The sequence below is a fragment of the Anabas testudineus genome, chromosome 5, assembly GCF_900324465.2.
Source record: "Anabas testudineus chromosome 5, fAnaTes1.2, whole genome shotgun sequence".
Classification (NCBI taxonomy): Eukaryota; Metazoa; Chordata; class Actinopteri; order Anabantiformes; family Anabantidae; genus Anabas; species Anabas testudineus.
Genome location: NC_046614.1, coordinates 8,681,346 through 8,705,399, shown reverse-complemented (window position 1 = coordinate 8,705,399; position 24,054 = coordinate 8,681,346). Strand labels below are relative to the sequence as shown.

Genomic DNA, 24,054 nt, shown 5'->3' with positions numbered 1-24,054 from the left:
GTGAACCCTTTCGTGTGTATAAAAACAGCATGGAGCCTCGAGAGAGTAACAGGAAGAGGGATTAAAGACTGAGTGAGAAGAATAGAGAGATTCAGGGGAGTCGTTCAAGGTTTTATCCTTGAGATTAACCTCAAATGAGTCCGCTTCTGAGTTGAGAAAGTGTCCACTGCTTTAGGGAGTTTCCTCTTATAGTGTGTTAAGATCGGTACAAATTCAATTTAGAGTTTTAAGTGTTAAGTGTAAACCAAAGTCTGTCCCAGTTGTTGTCCACAGCACTAAAATAAAATAGTTTTATTTGTCTGTCATAAGTTAACGGATGGATGCAAGTCATTAATTGCATTAAAGGTGAAAGTTAAGAAAAGAAAAAGATAATAAGAGTCTTCTGCATTAAGACAACTGTTTGTTTTCAATAAATCAATCTCTGCAAGGGATACCACGAACATCACAATAAGAATTTAGTTCAGATACTGTAACCTGATCATTTTTGTTCCATTCTCAGAATAAGTGATGCTTTTTCTATTTTTCATTCTTATCTTTTCCTCTTTCTTCTCCAAAACACAGTAACTCAACAAGTATTCTCATTTTGCTTGGATCTTTCTATGAATTCATAATGATGAGATAAGCACTCTCCAGGTAAACTCCATTCACTCACTGTAGCATGAGGTAATTGTTGACTATTCTGACTAAGAGTGCTATTCCAATGTAAATTTATGGAAATTAAAATTTACAAACAGGGAAAATAATGGGATCGAATTTTCAATCAATAGTTTCTGATATTGTGCAAGATGAGAACATTAAGTATGTAGAGAGCATCTAATTGTCACGGTGCATTCTGGCAGCTGCAGTACTGGAGTGGAGAATCCAGATCAGCATCTGCTAAGAGAAAAGCATATTATATATCAAATGCACTTATACGTGAAATGTTGAATTGTGTCGGTCATAGTCAGCTTTTGAAGCTTGGTTGTGTTAAACTGAATAATTCTCACCACAGTGAATTTGTATCCATATGTTAAGAGTGCTTTGAAAACTACAGATAAAACATATTGTATGTCTATTGCATTTAATTATCTGTATAATAACTCCACCGTCATGGCTGGATGAATCTATTTAGGATTAATTTATAATTATTATTTATTGATATTTTCTATCATATAGTATTATTATTATATATATATTATATTTATTAACCTACCAAATTGCCTGTCCTCGTCTGCCCAATCACATGCCAAAAGACCAGTCCAACTTACTACTACAGGCACTGGTTAATATTTCCAAACACATGGAAACACCATCACATAAGATTCAGATTTCACATTGTTCTAGTTACATTTTAATTCTCGTTCTGTGTGAACTTCATAGTTTTAATTAGCCTTTAGATGTTTTGTATCTTGTGTAAAATATGACATGTCATAATAAATAGTCTCTAATTCTTTGCATAATTAAAGTATCAGATACATGTTTAGTTAATATTTAAGTAAACCAAAGTATCAGACTGGACCCAATATTAACAGATACCTAATTTAATGGATTGCATTGACCAAAATAACTTGACAGACTGGGACATCCCTACCTTTTCTCTTAATATTACAAAGACTGATAAGTTACCTTACTGACCCACCGCTTGCTGTTGTGTCCAATCTAATACTCTGCTTGTGTTCAATTACTTCTAATTTTGCTTTTTGCTCCTCTCTTACAGACACTTGCAGGCATTTTCTGGAATCGTAGGCAGTGTTTTGATAGTGCAGAATACTGTGAAATCAACATTGCCAGAAAGTGCTGCGAGGCTCATCTGTATGACGGAGAGATGGTGTGTCACCTTAAAGAAGCTAAAAAGAAAAAACAGAGAGAGAGTAAACATTTATCTCTGCAGTGAGACCTATGGGCAGACCTGCCGTTGTCTAATCTAAATATTCTGCAAAACCAAATGTGCACTTTGTTAAGGAATACTATACATAGATTTTCACATTGCAGAGAACATGCAACTGCACAACGGAAATACAGTTGTTAAAGTTCATCTGTGGACATAAGTAATCATAAACCTATGGATTCAGGCAATTACTCCTAAATCAAGATATATATGTGATTCCCAGATGGGAATAATGACCTAAAGACATTATGGAAAAATAAATTAATTTTCATATTTAGGTTGGACATTGCAGTCGTCATTATGGAATCTGAGGAGAGTACGACAGCACTGTCCACAGCTGCGTTGGTGGCCATTGCCTGCAACACATTTGTTGCCATTCTTCTCCTTCTCCTCTGTCTAATCCTGTTCCGAGCTTGTCGGATCCCCTCCAGCCCAGAGAGGCTGCCGGTGCTGGCCCCCAGTGAAGGAGAAACCCAGCAGATAAACGAGCACAAGTACCTATTGACCTCCTGACTGTAGATGGATGAGTCAACTGTAGCAATGAGTGATGGCCTTGGTGCTCTCCTCCACAGGAGAGGGGACTGAGGGAGCACTGGGACTGACTGCAAGCAATAATCTGGTTTGTCCTTAGTAGATTTTAGAAGTCTGCTAATGGCAGAAGTGACTGTGCCTCACAAACATGACAAGGATGAACTGCGGTGGAATGAGGACACTCTTTTTAAGCAGTGATCACTTTTCAGATCTTGTCCTTGGGTTGACAAAGAGCATGGAGGAATGCCAATGTGAATGCATATGTTTAATACACAGTGAAGAAAAAGGACACAACCACAAGGATGAATACAGGTCACACTAGACTGAGAGAAAGAAATGTGCAGTACACAAAGAGTGACTGGCCTGTTGTTGGAGGATTCTAAAAATATCCCCTTTTTTCATACTCTCTCCTGAAAAAAAAAAAAAAGAACAGAGAAACAGTCTATTGCTGAAAACAGGGACTTGAGCATGTGTGGAGTGTGTGTGTCATTGTCACTCATAAATACCAGTGATCTGTGTGGCACAGTGCCTTGCTGAGGGCGTTACATAAGAACTAGAGAGGCTTACTTTAGATTTGTGTCCTCTTCAATATGGCCCTCGCATCACCTGACATTTGCTTGTTGCTCTGCACGATGGCACACTTACTCTGGACTGAATCACAGATCACAAACAGAAACTGCCCATGTTCCCCCACATTCCACAAACTGTCATTACTTTAGCATTTAACCTGTATTGCTGGTGCAGTGGTGTGATGTGGTGGTGCTGCTGCATATTAACTGATGCAGAGTAAAGATCGCAAAGAATGAAAATGTGTAGAATTAGAAAGTGTCCTTTGGAATATCATGTTATAGTATGAAAAATTTACTGTGACAGCAGTGAACATTACAACATCCAACCCAACTACCACAAGCATTAACCAGTTTTCAAAAAATGACACACTGCACCATTTTGCATCAGGATCAATTCTACATACAATTGATCAATTCTTCTACATACAAAAATGTTTGTCTCCACAGTTATTTCAAATATGATGTGATTGAGATTAATTTTCTACACATAACGATGAAAGAAATCATCAACTGTCACACAGGATAAACAAAATCTGAACAGTAGAACAAACAGCTCTTTGGCCAACCCTACAGGACGCTTCCTATTACAACTGTAACTGTCACAGCTGTATTCTCATTACTAGCCCATGGTCACAATCATTTCTCTCTATTGTCTCTAAAAATTAGGTGATTGAGCAGTCCTATTCTAACTAAACCTGTGAAAATGAAGTAGTGAATCACACTTATGGGGAGCTAGTGCTGCATATGTTTGTACATAGACGTGAAGGAGGGAAGCACTCTGTAGCAGAGACAGACAAAAAGACAGCTTGGGCCTTTAAAGCGAAATTAAATTCCAGTTCAGCATCTGACCACTGAGTGGTACTTTACCGAGGGAAAAGATCATTAAGGTGGAGATATTAAGAAAAAAGGCAAAAAAGATGGACACTTAATGACTCAAAGCAAAGTTCTCTCATAGATGGGATATTAAAAGGCTCCTTGCTCGTCCCTGGACAGGTTCCCAGGAAGGCGTATGCCGACCAAGATATGTCATCTATTACACTAATGTACCTCCCCGTTCTCTTGCACTAACTCTTTCAGCTCACTTTTTAGCTTAATCAGCTTGTAGAATGTATATGAAGCCAATTCTAATGTTGCCTGCTGAATACGCATCACATATTGCAGTTTAAATAAATGCACTGTTAACTGAATATTACTAATTTATTTACATCTTGGAAGAGATCAGAAAAAAACATGGATAGATATACAGATATACAAAAAGTTTTCTTCTTATGTTGATGTTGTTTACACAGCTTTGAGACTTGTTTGAATGAGAATAAAAGATTGTACCATGTTAAGGAGAGAAACCACTTTGGCATTGTTAGAGTGTGCTTGGCTCTGGTTCTCTCAATAGACTGAGGAGCTTCTCCATCTTGGCTATTTCCACTTCTGGACCCTTAGGCAGCTCCTGACCCTTCTTAGCCTGCACATGCACACACATAGAAAGAGAGAGAGCGAGAGAGAATGACAAATGACTTGACCTAATCATTACCAAACACAGAGGGAGACCACAAACCCAGCAGACAGTTAGTTAGCAAGAGGAGAACACAACACAATCAGACGGAAATTTAAATGGATACGGGGAACAGTAAGACTACGGTTATATTGCTTCAAAAAAATTATTTTCGCCATTTTGTGAAATGTGCTTTGAAGGCATTGGGTCACTGCCCACAGGGAACCATTGCAAAGGGAAAATTCAAAGAGATCTTCCAGGATTTGTGGTCTGAGCATGCTATTATCATTATTGGCACATTAAAAACTCCTGACCGTAGATAAGCACAGCCACTTAAAAATGATATATTAAGACTCATCTTGTGTCCTTTGTTGCTGCAGGAGTTCATTTCGCCATCACTGTGAAACACTTATCAGGGCTCTCTTTATTAAGGCTCCTTAACCTTTGTTAAAATGTTTCATACTGAATCAGACTGTAATTTAAAAAGACAGATCTAATAATCTTAAAAGACGCTGGATGTCCTATAAAATATGATGGACTTTTATTTTCAAGACTATGTTTTACTGTTTTGTTTTCACCCAAGAATCCTAGGAACACTGGCTCAACAATGGAAAAGAAATCAGTTATACATTTGTTCCAAGAACACTGAGGAGAGATTTTGACTTGTTAGAAAAGGAAAGCAGAAGCACTGGTAGAACTACAACCACAATAACATTAATAGAAGCTCATACAGTAACACTGAAGTGTCCCTTTAGATCACGTTAGTGATGCACAATACCAGAACAATGCAATGTACGGTGGGAATACACAGCAGGAAAACACTGACCAGACAATTTAGTGAATGCTATATCTTTGATGACTAAAACACTTTTGTCATGTACTTTAAATGTAAAAAAAAAAAGAGAAATACACTGAAATATAGTAAACTAACAAAAACAGCAGTGTTAACAATAGTAGTATAATAATAAGTAATAAGTATAATAATGTACAAAATATGATGCACTTCTTATAGTATTGAAGTGTAAGTGAAATACTACTAAACATTCACATTTGTCAGCTGTGGGTGACTGGTGTTTTAATTTAGCTTTTTGGAAGTCTGAACACAGTGAGGGGGCTGAACCACACACAGAGCTGTGTTCCTTTAACAACTGAACATCAAATGTAGATATATATAGAGATAACAAAATAACTCATTGGTCTTGAATAGCTTAATAAAGCTTCCTCCACAATGTAGAGGAGACTTACTCAGCAGAAATCAGTACAATTTACACAAACTTCAAAATTCATCAAAATCACAAGTTACTTTCTCTCAAGATGTCAGCCTGTATTCTGGGGTAATTTCTAATTTCCCTGTTGTCCATTGCTGGTTTGTTTACTTACGTGCTATAACTGTAGGACTTTCCTAAATGCAGTACATAAAATTTCTAACCTGGCACTCTACATTAATGTAAATTGAAGAAATTAAAATAGAAATCATATTCAGCGAGGTGATAAACAGACTATCATAGACTATTGCATAATGCTGCTTTTATATTGCCACTTATGATTTGTGTTTAACAAAGAATGGGGCACTAAAAACAGAGCAGATGAAATGAACACATTCACTTTGCACACATTTGAGTGTGGACTTAATATGCATTATATGAATACTGACACTTTCAGGCCAGAACCAACCAAAATGTGGTGACTGCACAAAATACATCTACTGCAGAACACTCTTGTTTCTCAAATCCTCAGACTTTCAAACATATGAAGTACAACACTGATGAACAATAGGGGACTTGGGTACTTGGGCCCACACACAGACCCTCCATAATGACATCAGATACCCACAAGCCTGCACAAGCACATAAAAGCATGTACACCGAACATCATTAGTGACTGTATGCCTTAGGCTTACAACTGGGACGTGAATTTTAGAACAAACAGGTACATCCTGCAGTAAAGTTATGATTTTCAGCATTTATGATCAGAGCATTTTACCTCTCATTTTAGAGTATTAAAGCAATCCATTAAAACTATTTATGAAATACATAACACACACAAAAGAGAGGCCAACTGGAATGGCTTAAGAGATTGTCTGCCTTGCCAGCCTTTCTCATTGTCCTTCAAATAAGTGAGTACAACACACTTTTATTGTTACAGTTGGATTGGTAGAACACTGTGCCGATGTTTGGGGTATATTAATAGACCACCATGCCCATTGTGCTAGTTTTTGTAGGCTGCCAATTATATAAGGCATATTATTGATAGTATTTGCAGTGGGTGTTTGTGCCCAATGATTTTTTGGCATACTGGATTCCAAAATGCTATGAGTGCTGTCAATGGTGCTGAACTGTGCAATTATTTTCCAATTGTAAGCTTTAGGCCTATAGTCTGAGGTCGCTAATGAGGTAGCACTGTGTGTGTATTGTTATGCTGTGTGTCTAAAAACTGTGTTTACTGTGCGGATTGAAGGACAACTGTTTATGTGTCCTCACTCAGGCATGGCAATGTTATGTATAAAGCACAAAAATGTGTATAAATAAATACATATCACTTTGGCTATTAGGATTTCTTCCACTTTACATGCAGCAGCATAAGTGCAGAGGAAAACTGGAGAGCCTGTAGAATTGATGGGGCCCTGATTAAAAGTGTTGCAACTCAGTGTGTCATTTGGTTCCCTCCTGTGTTTAGCAGGGCCACTGTGATTACTCCACATCTCATTAACCACTGTCATTAGTGGCAACAGAGTTTTCAGTGAATCATCACTTGTGAATGGACTTAAGTGGAATTTTGCTTTGCAGTTATAACTTGATTTGAATACCAAATTTAGCTTTTGTTTTTTTAAAGAATATTTTACAGGTTATGTCTTCACATTTATTGCTCATTTAACAGTATTAGTGACAGGCAATATTTAAGATCAAGAAGAAGATGATTTGTGAAAAACATTAAAGCCCCTACCTCAAAGACCTTTAGACACAGGACACCTTGGTTATGTTAAGATGGGCTGACACTGAGCGACATTTATTAATTGTGTGTGATGTGTTGTGATGTTAACGCACATTACATGTTTTATTTAGTTTTACTGCTTGGCCAAAACCTTGACACTGTGGGGGTCAGCGAATTGGCTGCAGTATAGAGGTCATGCAGGACACTGGTATGGTGCCTCTGGACAGATTTGTGCAGTGATAATTCCAACAAAACAAGATGTCTGTATCTTACCTGTGCTAACGTACTATAACCTTAGTGTTGGCAAGAACACAGAATATGTCTTTTACTTTGTTTGTTGCCACAATAAAAGGACAATCAGAATGGGAAAAGAATAACATGGAGCCACAAATGGCTGGAAAATCCAAACATCTATTTTCATTTTAAACTAGCTTACTCTCTTATGATGATTAGGATTGTAGGTCCTTCAGATAATTAATGGTGTAGTGGGAGCCTGCTCACACTGAACATCAAACAACAATCAATTGGGCCAGGTGCAACCAAATCAGGGCTAAACTCATGGTACTAAAGCCTTTGGGCAGAATATTTGTCTACGTTAGTACCTTAAACTACTGATCCACCAGAAGATCTTTCATCTGATTTTGAATAAAAGATCCAATACATAATTTTTGTTCTTCTCTTTCCAGTGTTGTGGATTGAACAAGCTTAATCAATCATGAAGGATACTTGATTTCTTGGAGGCTAATTGTTAACTGACCTTAATGGGCAAGGGAGAAAGAAACACAGGTAATTAATGATGCTGACAATGACTTGCTGAGGAGAGGGGTGAGAGCTGCCTTCATCTAACTGTTATTTAGCAAATTTGCTTGAGGTCAGGACTATGCAAAGAATGAATCATCTGATCTGCTTTCAGTAAGTGGCAGTCATGAATAATGCAAAAGGAAAGACATGCATCCACACTGTTTACAGATTAGATGGTATATACAAACCTTTTGGAATTTCATGGTTTTCTGCATTAATTTGTCATAAAATTATGATCTGATCTTTATATAAGTCAAGAGTATTAAGAAATATTAGCTTAACTTAACTATTAACACAAAAAATACTGATCTTTCATGTTTTTTTTGAGAACAAATAAAAACCTCATAGTGCCAGCGGAAAAAGTATATGAACCCTTGGAATAATAAGCTCCAAAAATCTAATTGGAGTCAGGTGTTAGCATACCTGGAAGAAAATTATTTTGAGGGTGTGGACTAGAGCTACTTTGACAAAAAACACTCAAATGTTTTGAGTTCTCTAGTACTCCGTACAAGAAGAATAGGCTTATGTGAACTATATCACGCCAAAATAAGCCTTAAAGGATCTAAAATCAATAATTGTTGATTGAACTAAAGCTGTAAAGTTTCACAAAGTGATGTCAAAGACTTTAGAAATTCACCAGTCTACAGTTAGGCAAACAATCTACAAATGGAGACACTTTGGGACTCTGACCAAGAAGTGGGTGGCCAGTTAAATTAACCCCAAGAGTACAACAAACACTCATCAATGAGGTAAAGAAACAACCCAGAGTGACAGCCAAAGATTTGAAGGCATCATTTGAACTGGCTGACCTCTGTGTTCACAAGTCTACAGTAGGTAAAACACTGAACAAGCAGGGTGTCTATGGCAGGACACCATGAAGGAAGGTGCTGCTTATTAAAAAGAGCATTTCTGCACATCTGAAGTTTGCCAAAGAGCACATTGACTGGCCAGCTTGCAGTGATTAAGGAGAAAATTCCCAAGTGTATCAAAAAAATCTTCAGGATAATGTGAAAATGTCTGTATGGGGTTTATGGTTGTTCTCAACACAGACATGAGAGATCGGAATTTCTTTTATGTTATTATTTTATGCACATTATATTTATTACCTACTTGTGACTTAGATGCAGCTCAGATCAGATTTTATGAGAAATGTATGCAGAAAACTATACTTTTTCTAGCCACTTTACAGTAAAACAACTATTTCATAAAGCTAAAATTAGTTTGGTTTGGTTTGGTACCTAATTTGTGATGTGGACTAGCTCCACGTGTATGTGGAGAAAATTGAAGTGGCAATGCAGCTTCATCTTTAAAGGCAGATTTATCTTACCACTTACAGGCAGACTGAGTGCAGCTTTGTAGTAAATTAGCTTATAAGATATAATATAATTAGAGTCTCTTACCTTAGGTTTCTTGCGGAGGTTCGGGGAAAGTTTGAAGCTGGTAACATAGCCTCTGTCATTGCCCACTATGATGATAGGATAAATGGGATTAAACTCAATGTGAGTCAGCTTCGTCTTCTTTTTGGACACCACTTGCTGCTCGCAGACTGCCTCATATTTGTTGATGTTTAGGTCAAAAACATGAACCTGGAAGATATTATGGATCAGTTTTAAATATTTAAAACTTTTTTTTTTACATGTTCTGAACCTCTAATTGACATTTCAGCTGTACAGTATTACTGCAGCAACACAGTTTCAGGCTGACCCACCTTACTGAATACCATATTTAGGCAGATTTTGCCCTAAGTATAAATAAGTAAAGCTAAACCTGTTGATACAGACTGCCTTGTCATATCTTGTGTTTTGATAAGAGGACTGGAGGAGCCAAATCCTCTGCAGGGATGCAAGCCTTACCATCTGGTGCAAGGAAGAGTGTTTCCATTAATTCAGTCAGTGTGCACTCCTGTCTCTATGTGTGTTTGTGTGTGTGCTGGCAGTATTAATACAAAACCATAGGTAGTTTTTATCGAGGAGAACCCAGATCACAGATATTCTCCTTTGAGGCTAAGTGCATTTTGGCATTTTGTCTGTCTACAACAATTTATCCAGCTGAAAAGCAGAGCCCACTCCTTTGACCAGAAAGATGACTATGCTTAGGCTGCTAGGGCTGACAGTGTAACAGCACCAGCACCACACAAAGCAATGCAGTCATCACATGCAAACAATCATTGTATTCCACTAGGGTGTAAAGTTTCTAAATGCAACCACTATCGACACTGTGTCTATTGATATATAAGCACTAATGTAACATTTTTTGTGACTGAGTATGCATTGACATAAATATTTTATATAATTATTATATTATATTTATATAATATAAAATAACTCATGGGAATTAAACAAAGGCTTTTGTCACAAAGTCTGATTACAACGTGTCTCAGCTAAGTTACCGTAAGTTGAGTTACAAAGCAAAGGCATTTTTACACTACATCTGAATTACTGACTTTTTACATGTTGTTATTGCTTTAGGTTCATAATGTTTAAATAATCACATCGAAAAAACTCATACATGGATGTAGATACACTAAAGGAAATATGTGGCAATCCATGTGCACATACTGCAAATATAGATTTTGAGACTAATCAGTGGTGGATATGTCTGTGTCTTCCATTATTTCATCTTGACACTTCAACAGTCAGCTCAGATGGAGAGGCAAGAACAGAGAGAACGAAAAGATATTTGTTTGTACTGCACAACTCAGTGTCATTCTTACACCTCAGCCTGCCAGGCGAGTCATTATCCTTATGAACTCACACGCACACACACACAGACACACACACACAGACACACACACACACGCACACGCACACGCAGACACACACACACACACACACACACACAGACACACACACACACACACACACACACACACGTCATTGTGCCTCTGACATTTTGCACTGTGGCAGCGGCAGTAGGCCAGGTTGTCATTGACAGTAAATACATGTCAAGGAGCTCACAGCGCATACTGAGTCACTCAAGCTCTATAAGACACTTGTCACAGAAAACGACAAATGTACTCCAAAGAATCTGCTATCCTGGGGACAATTATGCCAATTAACATCATGCACTGTGAATATACCACCGAATGTAGGAATTCTGACAATATTCTCTCACTCCTCCAAATTTGACAGCAAGCAAACATTAATCAGACATTAGCCTTGCCTTATAGTGAATATAAAAAGAGAAAGAAGTTACAATATTTATGGTATCCAGCTATTTCAGTACAAGTACAATATATACTAGCAAGCTTTAATGATTTAACCACTGTCTCTGTCACCAAAGTTAAAGCTCCTTTCGTCCATGCACATCCTTGTAAAAAATGTACCAGCTACACTGACCTTGATTAACTCCAATTCAATATTTTTGTCCTTCCTGCTTCATAGAAAATAGAAGATATTGTGCTATTAAATATATGCCAACTGATAAGCTTTTAATGACATTTTAATAACTGCTGAAAACTACATTTGATCCAGTTTCTGAAAATAAATTGGAATACATATTAGACTTAATGTGTTTTCCAGAAAATTATTTATTTAGTTTTTCTGTGGTGGTGATTACAGTTAAAATAAACTGCTACTTTTTCTGGGATTAAACTTCAGCCAGTTATTTATTTGCAAGTATAATATAATGAAGGGGACATTCCCTTTCACTCTCTCAAATTGCACAGCTCTTATTTCCTCTGTATCATTCACACTTGACTTCACTTGGCACACTGGACAGGAAATGTGTCAGACACAACACTCTGGACTTTTATAGTGTGGCACAGACTGCTGCGAAAAGAAACAGATGGGTACAGCTTGCAGCCATACTAAGAAAATATGTGGAGATAAGCAACACGGCATCCACTGAAATTATTTTTGGCTGAAATCAATAACCACTGGCATGGCAAGAAGATGCCTTTGTTACAAGAAACTGAGTTTAAACAAACTTAATAGCCTGAAGCTGTTTTGAATTGATCTGAATATAGTTGGTGTTTAGTCTCCTTAAGCTTTAACAATTTTTTAATTAAGAAGATGAAAGGTGCAAGTTAAGCTTGTGTTATTTTATGTACATAAATGTGCAGGACTCGTAATGTGTCCCTTATTCTAATTGTAAATAATGTTCATGTGACAGTTTTGCTATTTAACAGATACTGTATTTGCTCAGCCTTACATTTAGTATCAAATGTTGACAGTGTATTCTTAAAATATAAATGTAGAACAGTTAAATGTACAAGAAAATATTATATTCCTGATAAATCCAAGCATAAATAATACACTGTAGCATGAACCAGGACATTGTGTACTAAAGAAACACAAAAAAGTAAAGAAAAAGTTACAGATAAATAAACTCTCAAGTTGGGTTACAAAATTTAGGTTAAGTTTAAATTAGGATCACTTACTGTTCCATCTGTTGTGATAGCAGCAAACACAGTGGAGGAGTATGGAGACCAGGCAACATCTCCAACTGCTGCATTAAGGTCAAAGGTGAACATTGGGGTGCTGGAAAAGGTGTAGAAATACAAGGTCAAATAATGTTAATTCTCATTATCCTGCATAAAATGTTCTGTAAATTTGAAACACAATGCCATTCAGAACAAACTCTGCCTGCACAATCTGTCTTAATTATTGTCTGTTTCTGAATATAAAACAGTACACCTTATTTGTATGGCCTAGGTATTGATGCATCTGTGATTTCCCCCACATTCCCAGTGGTAGAATACCAGCTTTTGACCAATGCCTCATTGTAGCAAAGGAAATGTGTGCAGATCAAACAGAAGCCCCTGCACACTGTTTCCTCATGTTATTAACTTGTGAAACACCACTGGAAGCGAGATGAAGAAATGAATTATTTCTAAGAGCTGGAACCGGGCACAGACAGGTCTTGATATAATGTTATGGGGGCAGTCTGTGTATGAGCGAGACAGATCTTTCAATAGGTTGTAATTTGCTCTTGCAGTCTGCAGGTATTTGGAAGTTGATTTACTAAAGCAGCAACCAACATCTGAGACAATGTCTCTTCAAGTAAAGCAGAGTTCAAACATTCCTGTGTGTTTTAATTTTTTCTATCCCATCATTTCTTTTAAATGATGGTAAGAATGATGATGACATTTCTTATAATCACAAATCTGGACAAGAGGTGGGGTTTTTGCAGTACAAAATTGACCCTCACAACTTCTTGAACCTCAGAAAACAAACCACAATTATCAAAACATTATTTTGTGTATGACACACTGGAGATCAACACTGCACATGCTGTAAATCTATTGACAGCACTATGACTAGGAGTCATAAATTGTGTTCATCATTAGACCGAGGTGCAACTTTATCAAGCTGATCTTTTGTTTAATTAATGCACTTTAGGCAATACACAATTCTCTTCTGCTGTCACCCCCTTCGGTACATTCAGGACTGTCTAACATCATCTGACAGTTGTACAAGATATACTGTATAAGTCACACCTGTGAAACAAAAGGAGCAATTCTCAACATTGAGGTAAAGAGTTGAGAAAAGTTATTTGATCCAGTCTGACCTTCTCCTACAAACAAAATGTCTTGTGTCTATGGGATGTTACAGATCATTATTAAAAACCCCATCTCTCATAATGGGCAGATGATTACTATCATTATTCAGTCAAGCTGCCTGTGCTGACAAGAAGTGGGAGGCACTGCGGGTTAGTCAAATAAGGCAAGGAAATTATGCAAGGTTCATGGCAGATATAAGAAGGTAATAACGACTAATATGCTGTACTTCAATATTACTGGAAGATTACAGGAATAATGATATTTTGTTCCTGCTTCACTGAAGCACACATAGATTTACCAAAGTTGTTAAGCATAGAGATAATAAATACAATATAATATTGTACTGTATTTGCTATAGTATAACTAACCATACCATTCACTTTCCATTAGCAGTAAAAACAAATGTATCTTCCGTTTTGTTTCATAAAAACATTTATTAACACTCCACTAAATGGAATGATTCAGTAAATTATATATAATATAATATATAAATAATAATATATTATAAATTTTAATTATTATTATATTTTCCCTATTGCTCCTAATTTGATTAATAGTAGCCTCACATCATCCAAATTTTATTGACCATTTCCAATATGTAGCACATTTGCACTTCTTGAGGCCTGGAATAAAACAACGTCCGATCAAATCAATCAAAAATAATAACTAATCTACCCAGAAATTAAAAACAAATTTATTACTGTATATGATGAGCTTCTACTAAAAACTATACAAAATGTAGATAAAACAGATCATGATTATAGCACTGATACATATCAGAGTCCAGTCCGATCCCATGTAAAAAAGCTGCATAAGTTAACTTACTTTATGGTATGATCCCAGATCTTGACAGTCCAGTCTGAACTGCACGAGATGAAAACCTTTGGGTGGAAGTGGTTCCACTTTACAGTATCCACTGCCATGCTGTGGGCATCATAGGTCTCCAGGAACTGGCTTGAATAAGTCTTGGAGCACTAAGGAGCAAAGGGCAATGCTTTATTTGGACCAAGAAGGAAGGTAGAAACATGTTTTATAAAAATTTCATTTTAATAGTTTAGTAATAAATAAAGTGTTTAGTAACAAACCATCTTCATTATTATTGATTAAGTGCTGGTGGCACAAAAAATAAATACATTTAGACAGCCTCTATGGAGTAACTGTTCTGACTAGACTGAAATGGTTTGTTTTAGCGCCTAATTTTAATTTCTTCTATTTTTTTGTATTTATAGGGTATTGTTATATTTAGACTTTTACACGTATTTATCCACTGTCACAATGTCCCTCACATAGCATTTTTAAAATATTTTGTATATAATGGTGGATATAGGTGGAATCTAAGGGTGTAGTGCCTCTTTAAGTGTTATCCCTAGTTTCTATTGGAAATGGTATTTGCACAGTGCAAAATTAAATTAAAGAGTTTCCGGTGATGTGCTATTGCACAATTATAATGTTGAGACAGACCTTCAAGAGACAGGAACTTGACATACATTAATTTCTTGACAATACTCTGAATCTGTGCACATGTACAATAATTCTCCAATAGCAAGTGACAGAAAACTGTGCTGTGACACAGCAGAGACTAGAAGTACAATATTCTTGATAGCTTTAACCCAGAGTGTAATGCAATTCTCTGTGGTTCAGTGTTGAATTACCCTTTCATCGTTTACAGTTTCTTTGCCATTGACAGAATAGTGTTTACATTGGAGTTAGATTGCAGGGATAAATTAACTGGACGATTCAGAATAGAACAGCTTCATGGCTTTGGGGGACAGCTGTTGCATTTCCTTCCACTGACAGTTTGATTGCTGTCCTACAGCTGGAAAAGATTCTTAATCTGTCTTCTCCTGGGGCTTCAGTACCACTGAACCTTAAAGTGACACACAGAGCATATTTCATCACATGTACTGACTGTGTGTCTGCAAGGAGAGCTAGGTAAATAAGGCGATTGTACAGGGTTGCAGCAGCAGTGTGAGTGCTTTCTCTACTTAACTGTGCTTGATTGTGTACAAAGCCTAACAACATACAATCAAAAATTCGTGTCTCATTACAATTATGTGCAATTAGCGTCAGTCAGGGATTTCTTGATTCAAGAGTTCTGTTTCAAGAACACACCCTAGTGTAGGAAACCAGTTGCTGAAGTCTGCTGAAATACTGTTCATGCCTAAGTTTAATGAATTTTTATTATTCAAATGTGTTTAATGAACACATTTGAATAAAATGTTTCCACATCTAGCTACAAACATGTATTAAATATTGTATATGCACAAAAGTTGGTTATTTAGTCTTTTTAAATCTAATAAGATGAAAGTATATGTCACTGTTATGATATTACTGTTTTATATGATTCTAATTGTTTCTAGATTAGGCTATTTTCTTGAGCTCCAGCTGAAGAAAAAGCTGATGGGTACATTAGTGAGCTATTTGTTACTAAATCAATAGAATCAGGACACATTAACTACAAACAAATAGTATTGAATATAAGTATCTTTCAGCCCACAGTAACAATAACACAAGAAAGAGAAGCTTAGAGAAGGTGGGGGGTCAGCCAAAAATTACCAGCTGTCTGATGTGGACACAGAGAGCCTCTGCTTAAGGAGACTCATTAGATGCTTAATGTGAAGCCTGAGGGGTTCCTGATGGGCCACATGGACACGCACAAGTACACATATGGACAAGCACACACATACATATTCACTATTAATGGGCATTTACTAGCTTTTGTGCCCCTTAGAGCAACAGCCCAGCAGGATATCTGTAAGTGCACCACAAACAAAAGGGAGGCAGTTTAAAATCCCAATGTACTGTAATTGCAATCTTATTAAGAGGTGATACACAGTGTTAATTTTGACAGGAATTCTCAGCTAAGTTTTGTCTTCTTAAAAACTGTTTGTTTTGATCACAGTAGAACTAATTTTTTATTTTAATCATGTTTTAGTCATATTTATTTATTTGATATATTTATACAAAAGGTATATTCCCAGACTTTAATAACGTCATAATCTTTAATAAATGGTTAAAGAAATTATTTATTTGTATATGGGTATAGGCACGGGTAAATACCAGTCCATAGTACTTGAAATAAAGATGAGAATAAAACACAAATGTAAAAATAATGGCACTGTTTTCCTTAACGAGGGCTATTTTATCATATCTAATTGTCCTTCCATAATTGAGAATACAGCTGACTGGGCTGATGGTTAGTGCAACATTGATCATCTTTGTGCCACTTTGCATCATTGTTGTTTTGTACATCAGAGTGGGAAAAAAATCTATTCAGACAAGTCATTCTGCAAGTCCTACTTTCTGTATATAGAGGCCTACAGCCTGGGTGAGTTTTAAAGTGAGAATAATTACACCAATTGGTCACAAAAGTAACAGTGTGGGTCTGGTACCAAGCTTTTACTGGCATTTTCAACCAGGGCAAAGAAAAACATCAGATTATAATTCAGATAACAGATTATAACTATATAACAACTCAGAGTTATGTCTAGCGTATCTTATGTTACTACAGTTCACTATTTATACACAGTTCACTCAGCTGTACTGTCCCTTTAAGATATCAGAACTCGGGGGACTGAGTTCCTTACATGAGTGTATAAATGAGATAAAAAACTGGATGGCTCAAAATTTCCTGCAGCTGAATTCTGACAAAACAGAAATAGTTATCAGCCCACAACGTATAGCCAAACACATTCTGCCCTGCACTGATTCTCTCTTAGATAATTCTAAGCCCACTGCAAAAAGTCTTGGTGTTTGGTTTGATAGTAAACTTAACTTCGAACATCATGTCACAAAGCTTGTCCAGGCATGTTTTTATCATATTAGAAATATCTCCAAAATACGTTCAATTCTTTCTTTTCATGACACTGAAGTAATCTTGCATGCATTTATTTCCTCACGCCTTGATTATTGCAACAGTCTGTTCACCTGTCTCAGCCAGAAATCTATTAATCGGCTCCAGATTGTTCAGAATTCAGCTGCAAGACTCTTAACTAGAAAAAGAAAATACGATCACATCACTCCTGTATTAGCTTCCTTACACTGGCTGCCAGTAAGTTTTAGGATTGATTTTAAGATTTTACTAATAACTTTTAAAGCTCTGCATGGCCTTTCCCCCAGCTATTTATCCCAGCTTTTAAAGCCTTATGAGCCTGCACGTAGCCTGAGACCCTCTGGTAGAAATCTTCTATATGTCCCTGATGTCAGAATGACTACTAGAGGTGACAGAGCCTTTCCAGTTAGAGCCCCTAAACTCTGGAACAGCTTACCCGAGGATATAAGATCAGCTGACTCAGTAACATCTTTTAAATCTCTCCTTAAAACATACCTCTACCGGCGAGCCTTTTGCGATCTTCTGTAAGCTAAAACAAATCTGTCCTTGGGAGGACTCTCCATTAGATTACAATGTCTTTACGTTGGAACTGGTCTTCCCAAGGACCGATGTGGTAGTTGTTTGTATTATTGATTGTGTGTGCATAACTGTTTCCTGCTCCCCAACCGGTCAAGGCAGTGGCTGTTTAGCTTGAGCCTGGTTCTGCTGGAGGTTTCTTCCCCTAGGGGGAGTTTTTCCTCTCCACTGTTTGCCTAGTGCTTGCTCAAGTTGATCTTGTTGGGCTACATGTTTTTTTTGGCTGTCTTGTGAAGCACTTTGTAACATATGTTTAGAAAAGTGCTCTATAAATACATTTATTGTTATTATTATTATTTACATTAATATCTGATCTATGTACAGTCTTTATACATCTGTCTCAGCATTGCATTACCTCAGGCAGGTTTCAAGTCTATATTGAAACTATAATAATTTTTAAAGAATGATCTACATCTTTGCATAGAGGCCCATTATCAGCAATTGTCAGTCTTCTGCATCAATCTCCTGGCATGGCTGCTAATTCAAGTTAATCCTTTTATAAGGCTAATTGATTTTGAAAAAAAAAAACCTTTGCAATTCTGTTGTACAGCTGAGTACAGTTAGTACTATTGGAGCAGAGAGCATGACATTCTTTAGGTTGGTTTAGTATCTGAACATAAGCAGTTGTTTGTTTACAGGTTCCAGTAGGTACCAATAGCTAGAGAGAAAGAACTTCATTAGAGTCCTGTCACTCTATTGTTGTCCATAGAAAGGAAGGCTACTCAATGCTCACAGATTGCGAGGAAATTTCGAATGTCTTAACATGCTGTTAACGACTGCCTTCAGAGGACAGAAAAAGGAGTGGGAAGCCCCGATGCACAACTCTGCAAGAAGACAAATATCTGAGAGTGTGCAGTTTTACACAAAGACGCCTCACAGGTCCTCAACTGGCAGCTGCACTAAATAGTAAACATCAAACACCAGTGTCAGTATCAACAGTGAAGAGGAGAGTTCAGGATGCTGGATGCCGTGGCAGAATTGCAAAGAAAAAGCCATATCAGTGCTTAACACCTTGAATCAAGCATGGAAGGTAAGCCTTGAGGAAGGTAAGCTATCAAAATTGACAGCTAGAATGCCTAAGGTCTATCAGACTTAATTGTAATTAATGCAAAAGGTGTTTTTTTTTTTTTTGATAAAGGAAAAGTTGTCAACATGTCTTGTTCTTTTGACCAATTTCATGTGTGTTTCCTTGAAAAACAATACAATTTATTAGTGATCCCAAACTTTTGAGCAGTAGTATAAAACCTAACATTGCCTGTATCTTTGAAAATCTCTATAAAATGAATAGAATAAAAAATTGCACACAGTATGTATTACTATTATAACACATAAAATTGTCCATACATCTCACTGATTTGTCAATGTCACCCTATCAGCACTGAAGTCAATTATCAGCACCTTACTGTATCACAAGTTATGCTGTGATTTCCTTCACTAAGGGACATTTGACTGCCTTAATGAGTGATTATTAGATGGGGCCTGTGTCATTCAGCCAAAAGAGCATATATGATACATACCTTGTATATTTTGCCTTCCTCAGTGCCAACTAGAAAAAGATAGTCAATCTGTTTATGGAAGTCAAACGATGTACCGCAAGCTGTAGAGAAGAGGCATCAAACATCTAAATTAGACATGCCCTGTTGAACACAGATGTACAAGAACAAGGTGAATCTAAACTGATATCAGATAATACACAATACAAGTGTAGTTCCTTGCTTGAGTAATAGTAGTTTGCAAAGTGTATGCATATCCTCTTATTTACATGCACAGTGTCACATGCCAAGCCAATGAAGCCTTACCAGTGCTGGGCTGTTGTGCACCTTCTGGCTCCTCAGAGACAGCACCATTCAGTGACAGTGTTATAATGTCTGTAAAAACCAGCTCATTCTGCAAACATGCAAACACTTGGTGATGCAGTTGTAAATTCTGTATTATTGTAAATGTAGATGTAAATACACACAAACTCAAACAATCATAAACAAATACAAATCTGAACACAGTTCATACACAAAGCAACTGATTAACAAGCAACGCAAGATTTATTCTGATATGTGTATTCTGCTGAATACCCTAACCTTGAGAGTACAAGCCAGTATAGTGGCAGTATACAGTATAGTATATGATCTTTGGCTAACCTTAACAAGTGTCCAAGACACAATTCGTCCATCAGATGACACAGAACAGAAATTATGGTTGTTGTCCATGTCATCATTCTGCCAGTGTACCTGAATAAACAAGGAAATAGTGGGTTGAAAAACTTCTATGTGCTACATCAAAACAGTATCTTATGAATAAGTTATAAAATCACATTAGCTCTATTCTCATGTGCATTACATTTTGTTAGATTAAGTGAATATCAAAATACAATACATGCGCATTATCATGCTAGTGTTATTTGGAATACCTTAAAAACATTTCAGTTGTAGAGTAAAGGATATAACATTGAAGTGGCTGGAACCACACACACACACACACACACACACACAGTGATGGACCATCACTTCTGTCTTATCTCTGACTCTCACCTGCCAGACAGGGTCAGTGTGCTTGCCAGTCTTAGCTGTGCTCTTGTATGCAGGTTCCAGCCCCTCCTCTTTCAAGTTGTAGACTGCTACACAGCCATCGTAGAAGCCTACTGCCACAAGGTAGGAATGCTGCTCATGGATGTCAAGACACAGAACGCCAGAATTTGTGGGGTAGATGTACTCTGGAAATGCTGAGTTCTTCAGTGAATAGAAGACAACCATGCCACGGCCCTGTTTACTGAAGTCATCTGTCCAGAGGGTGGATTGGAGGATTACAACGTAATACAACTTTATAACACTAAATGAAAAACTAACTGAATATGTTTCACAGAAGGTGCCAATTACAAATCTGATTAGTAGGTTAGTGTAATTTCTCACTATGCTGTGTACTTACATGATCCCATTCCCACAGCAAACATGTCCTGGTACTTTTTATTCCTGTTAAGAACAGGCGCATGAATCAGTAACCATACCTTCTTTTGACGGCAAAATGGACATAAAATTACTGAAATAAAACAACTAATTATAGAGGGAAAAAAATCACAATCCTGCTTATCAGCCCACACATACAGTCAATATCTTTCTTTGAGAAATTTGGGAAAGTTGATGGATGAGCCAGCCTACCAGCAGAGGGCAGTGACAGACAGCCTTTTGGCTTTTTCATATTGAAACTTCCACAAAGTGAGAAGGGTGCCCTCCTGGTCCCTGAACTCATCAGAGGCATCCTCAAAGTATTTGAAATCTAAAAGGGCATAAAAAAGGGAAAAGAAGAGAACAGGACTGGGAGATGGGGATGCACACTATTACACTGCAATTTGATATGTTTGGTAGAACATACCTTGTGCTATATCATCAAACGTATTCTGATTGACCATTCGTTCAAAAATCCTGGCTGAGTTGCCCACTTTGGTGATGTCATCAACCTGTTATCAGAAAGAAGCTGACATTAAGGAAAGAAAAATTTCTATATTCATCAGAATAAAATATACGAAAATGCAAACTTGTTGAGCAGTTAATTTACCTGAGTCTCCATCATCATATTCTTTTTCTTGCCTTTGTCATTATCTTTTTTTGATTGTACAGCTTTCTGCTTCTCTTTATTTTTTTCTTGTTTCTGGAGCTCATACACATATGCATCATAGATCTCCCACTGCAAAGAAAATGGAGTTACACCAACAAGAGTTAATACAAGCCTGGCCTAAACATGTTGTTTAAGCAAGTCAGGAAGTCCACTACCTGATTAGCAGTGGCAGAGAAGTTGCTGCGTGGAGGAGGTTCAGTCTGGCAGCTTCTCTCCTACAGTAAAATAGAAATGACTATTAAAAGTCTTGACACACTGGCCTACTTTATTATATACCTCTATACATCAATGTGCTGTTTTTATACACTCTAATATTAAACTGTAACTGTTAGATATCTCAACAATAATGCACATAGCTATACTGTCGCTTCCTACCCTCAGTGGGTTGTTGAGGGTTTGGGAAGCCCTCTCACTAAAGTTGAACTGATTAGTAAGTTTTGGCTCCTTCTTGTCAGTTTTGGAGGTAACACTGTCTGGTCTGTCTTCCACTCCAGCTTCCTCCACTTCACCTCCATCCTCTACAGGTATAGCCTGTGGGAAAATGGGTTAGGTTTTGTTAATGTTTGAAAATATGTAGTATCACTAAATGTGAAACAAACCAGAACTGTGATTACAGTTTAACAAAAGATATTGTTACCGGAGTTTCTGGTTTATCCTCATCAGGTTCTGCTCCAGTGTCAACAGTTGTAGTCTCTGGACATATCAGGAATATCAAATCATAATTTGAATGGGATCTAAGCATTTTGCTGAATTTTTGGCACATATTAAAAGTGACACCTTGTGGCGCCAGACATGCACTACACCAGAGAAAAAATAACTACACTACATATAAATACATACAAACAGAATATACAAAAAACCCAAAGAAAAATATCAGCAATATCCTTGAATATCAGCAAAACGTGATGTGAATATTGTTTTTTTATGCTTCAGTAACTACCTTCAGATAGACTATCTTTGGCCCTTAACCTAAGAGCCTCATCAGAGTCTTGATGCAGGAGACTGCCCTCCAACATGAAGTGAACAGCCATCTGATCTACAACACTGGTAAGCTTATAGGAACGTTCCTGTAAAACAAAATAAGCAAGGATGTGAGAAATAGAGAGCATAGAATCCTGATAGTTTTGTGCGGCTGTGGTTATGAGAAAATAAATGGTTTGTTAATTCAATACTTAAAGAAGATGGTATTAAACAAATATGTATAATATAAATGCACAGGAATTATGCCAACCAATAAGTGGTTTACTGTTGTCTTGTAAATATGAAGAGCAAACAGTGATGCAAGACAATCTAGCTTCTTTAATTAACCACTACTATTTAAATTAGAGATGGCTTCAGTGTTGCAGTGAAGATCATTCGGCAATTATGTGAAGTGATAAGCATTCAAGTTACCTTGAAACTGTAGCGAACAATATTTTGGGGGGCATGTGGGTTGTTTGCAGTCAGGATCCTTGTGATTTCCTCTTTCAGCTCCTAATGATAGAATTACACATAAACAACATAGCAGCACACTTAGCTAATTTGGCAAAGCTATTAATGACAGGCGCAATTACAAAAACTAGCAATGAACAATTTAAGCAACAAAACACAGTCCATCAAAACTGAATTAATCGTCTAAAACAGCCCACTTGATTGTCTTACAGCATCAGTGAGCTCCAGTTGATCTGCTGGCTTCAGAAGTGCTTTGCCATGAGACCACTCATCTAAAACATCACCGGGATCCACACCCTCTTCCTCATCCTGTGGCATAACATTAACACAGATGTATGCGTTATCGAGCCATGTTGCAATAGCACATATGTTTCTTATAGTTCTTTCAAATGCAAAAGAGTTTTTATTTTAGATTTGACCCAAAGGGGACTCACCTTTTTCTTACTTGCAGCTTTGACTGCCTTCAAGCCTGGCAACTTCTGAACATTTGAGCCCTGTGTGAAAAAACACGACGACCAACTAAACAGTCACCCAAGGTAGTTTAGTTAACATTTACTAGCTAGTTAGCTAACTGTGTTATGATGTGTCGTCACTAGCTAATTTGCTAGCTAACGCTAGTTACTGTTAGCTCTACGTTAGTTTGCTAAACTAAGTTGAAATTTAAACTTACCTTTCTAGTAAATGCTCCAACGTTATTATTATGCACAGGCATTGCGATAAGTGTCCGGTTTTAAGTTTACACTTTCAATGTAGCTATTTTAAATAGTTGAAGCAAGATAAGTCCGAGTCTCCAGCAGCTACCTGCTGTATACAGGTTGTCAAGACAACCAGCCGGTTCGCTCGGTCAACCAAAGAGGTCAAAGATCCAATAAACAGTCAAGATAAACATCATCAGATAGAGCTCGCTGGCCCATTTAT

General features: G+C 37.1%; 1 protein-coding gene across 2 annotated transcripts; it reads right to left on the bottom strand.

Annotated features, from left to right (window-relative positions):
- Positions 1 to 2,679: 2,679 nt before the first annotated feature.
- Positions 2,680 to 23,948, bottom strand: dnai1.2 (dynein, axonemal, intermediate chain 1, paralog 2). Of its 2 annotated transcripts, XM_026349501.1 has the most exons (21): positions 23,807 to 23,948; positions 23,571 to 23,630; positions 23,347 to 23,445; positions 23,098 to 23,178; positions 22,646 to 22,772; positions 22,343 to 22,398; positions 22,081 to 22,236; positions 21,861 to 21,920; positions 21,646 to 21,774; positions 21,463 to 21,547; positions 21,249 to 21,366; positions 21,019 to 21,062; positions 20,625 to 20,872; positions 20,235 to 20,324; positions 19,899 to 19,986; positions 19,617 to 19,696; positions 14,517 to 14,665; positions 12,570 to 12,669; positions 9,589 to 9,774; positions 4,294 to 4,426; positions 2,680 to 2,808 (listed from the first exon to the last, which is right to left on the bottom strand). In XM_026349501.1, exons 1-20 carry the CDS (start codon positions 23,846 to 23,848, stop codon positions 4,325 to 4,327), a joined length of 2,100 nt encoding a protein of 699 aa, XP_026205286.1. In that variant the 5' UTR covers positions 23,849 to 23,948; the 3' UTR covers positions 2,680 to 2,808; positions 4,294 to 4,324. The 2 variants fall into 2 exon arrangements, with proteins under 2 accessions (XP_026205286.1, XP_026205285.1); XM_026349500.1 differs by lacking the exon at positions 2,680 to 2,808 and having other exon boundaries at positions 4,218 to 4,426.
- Positions 23,949 to 24,054: the final 106 nt, after the last annotated feature.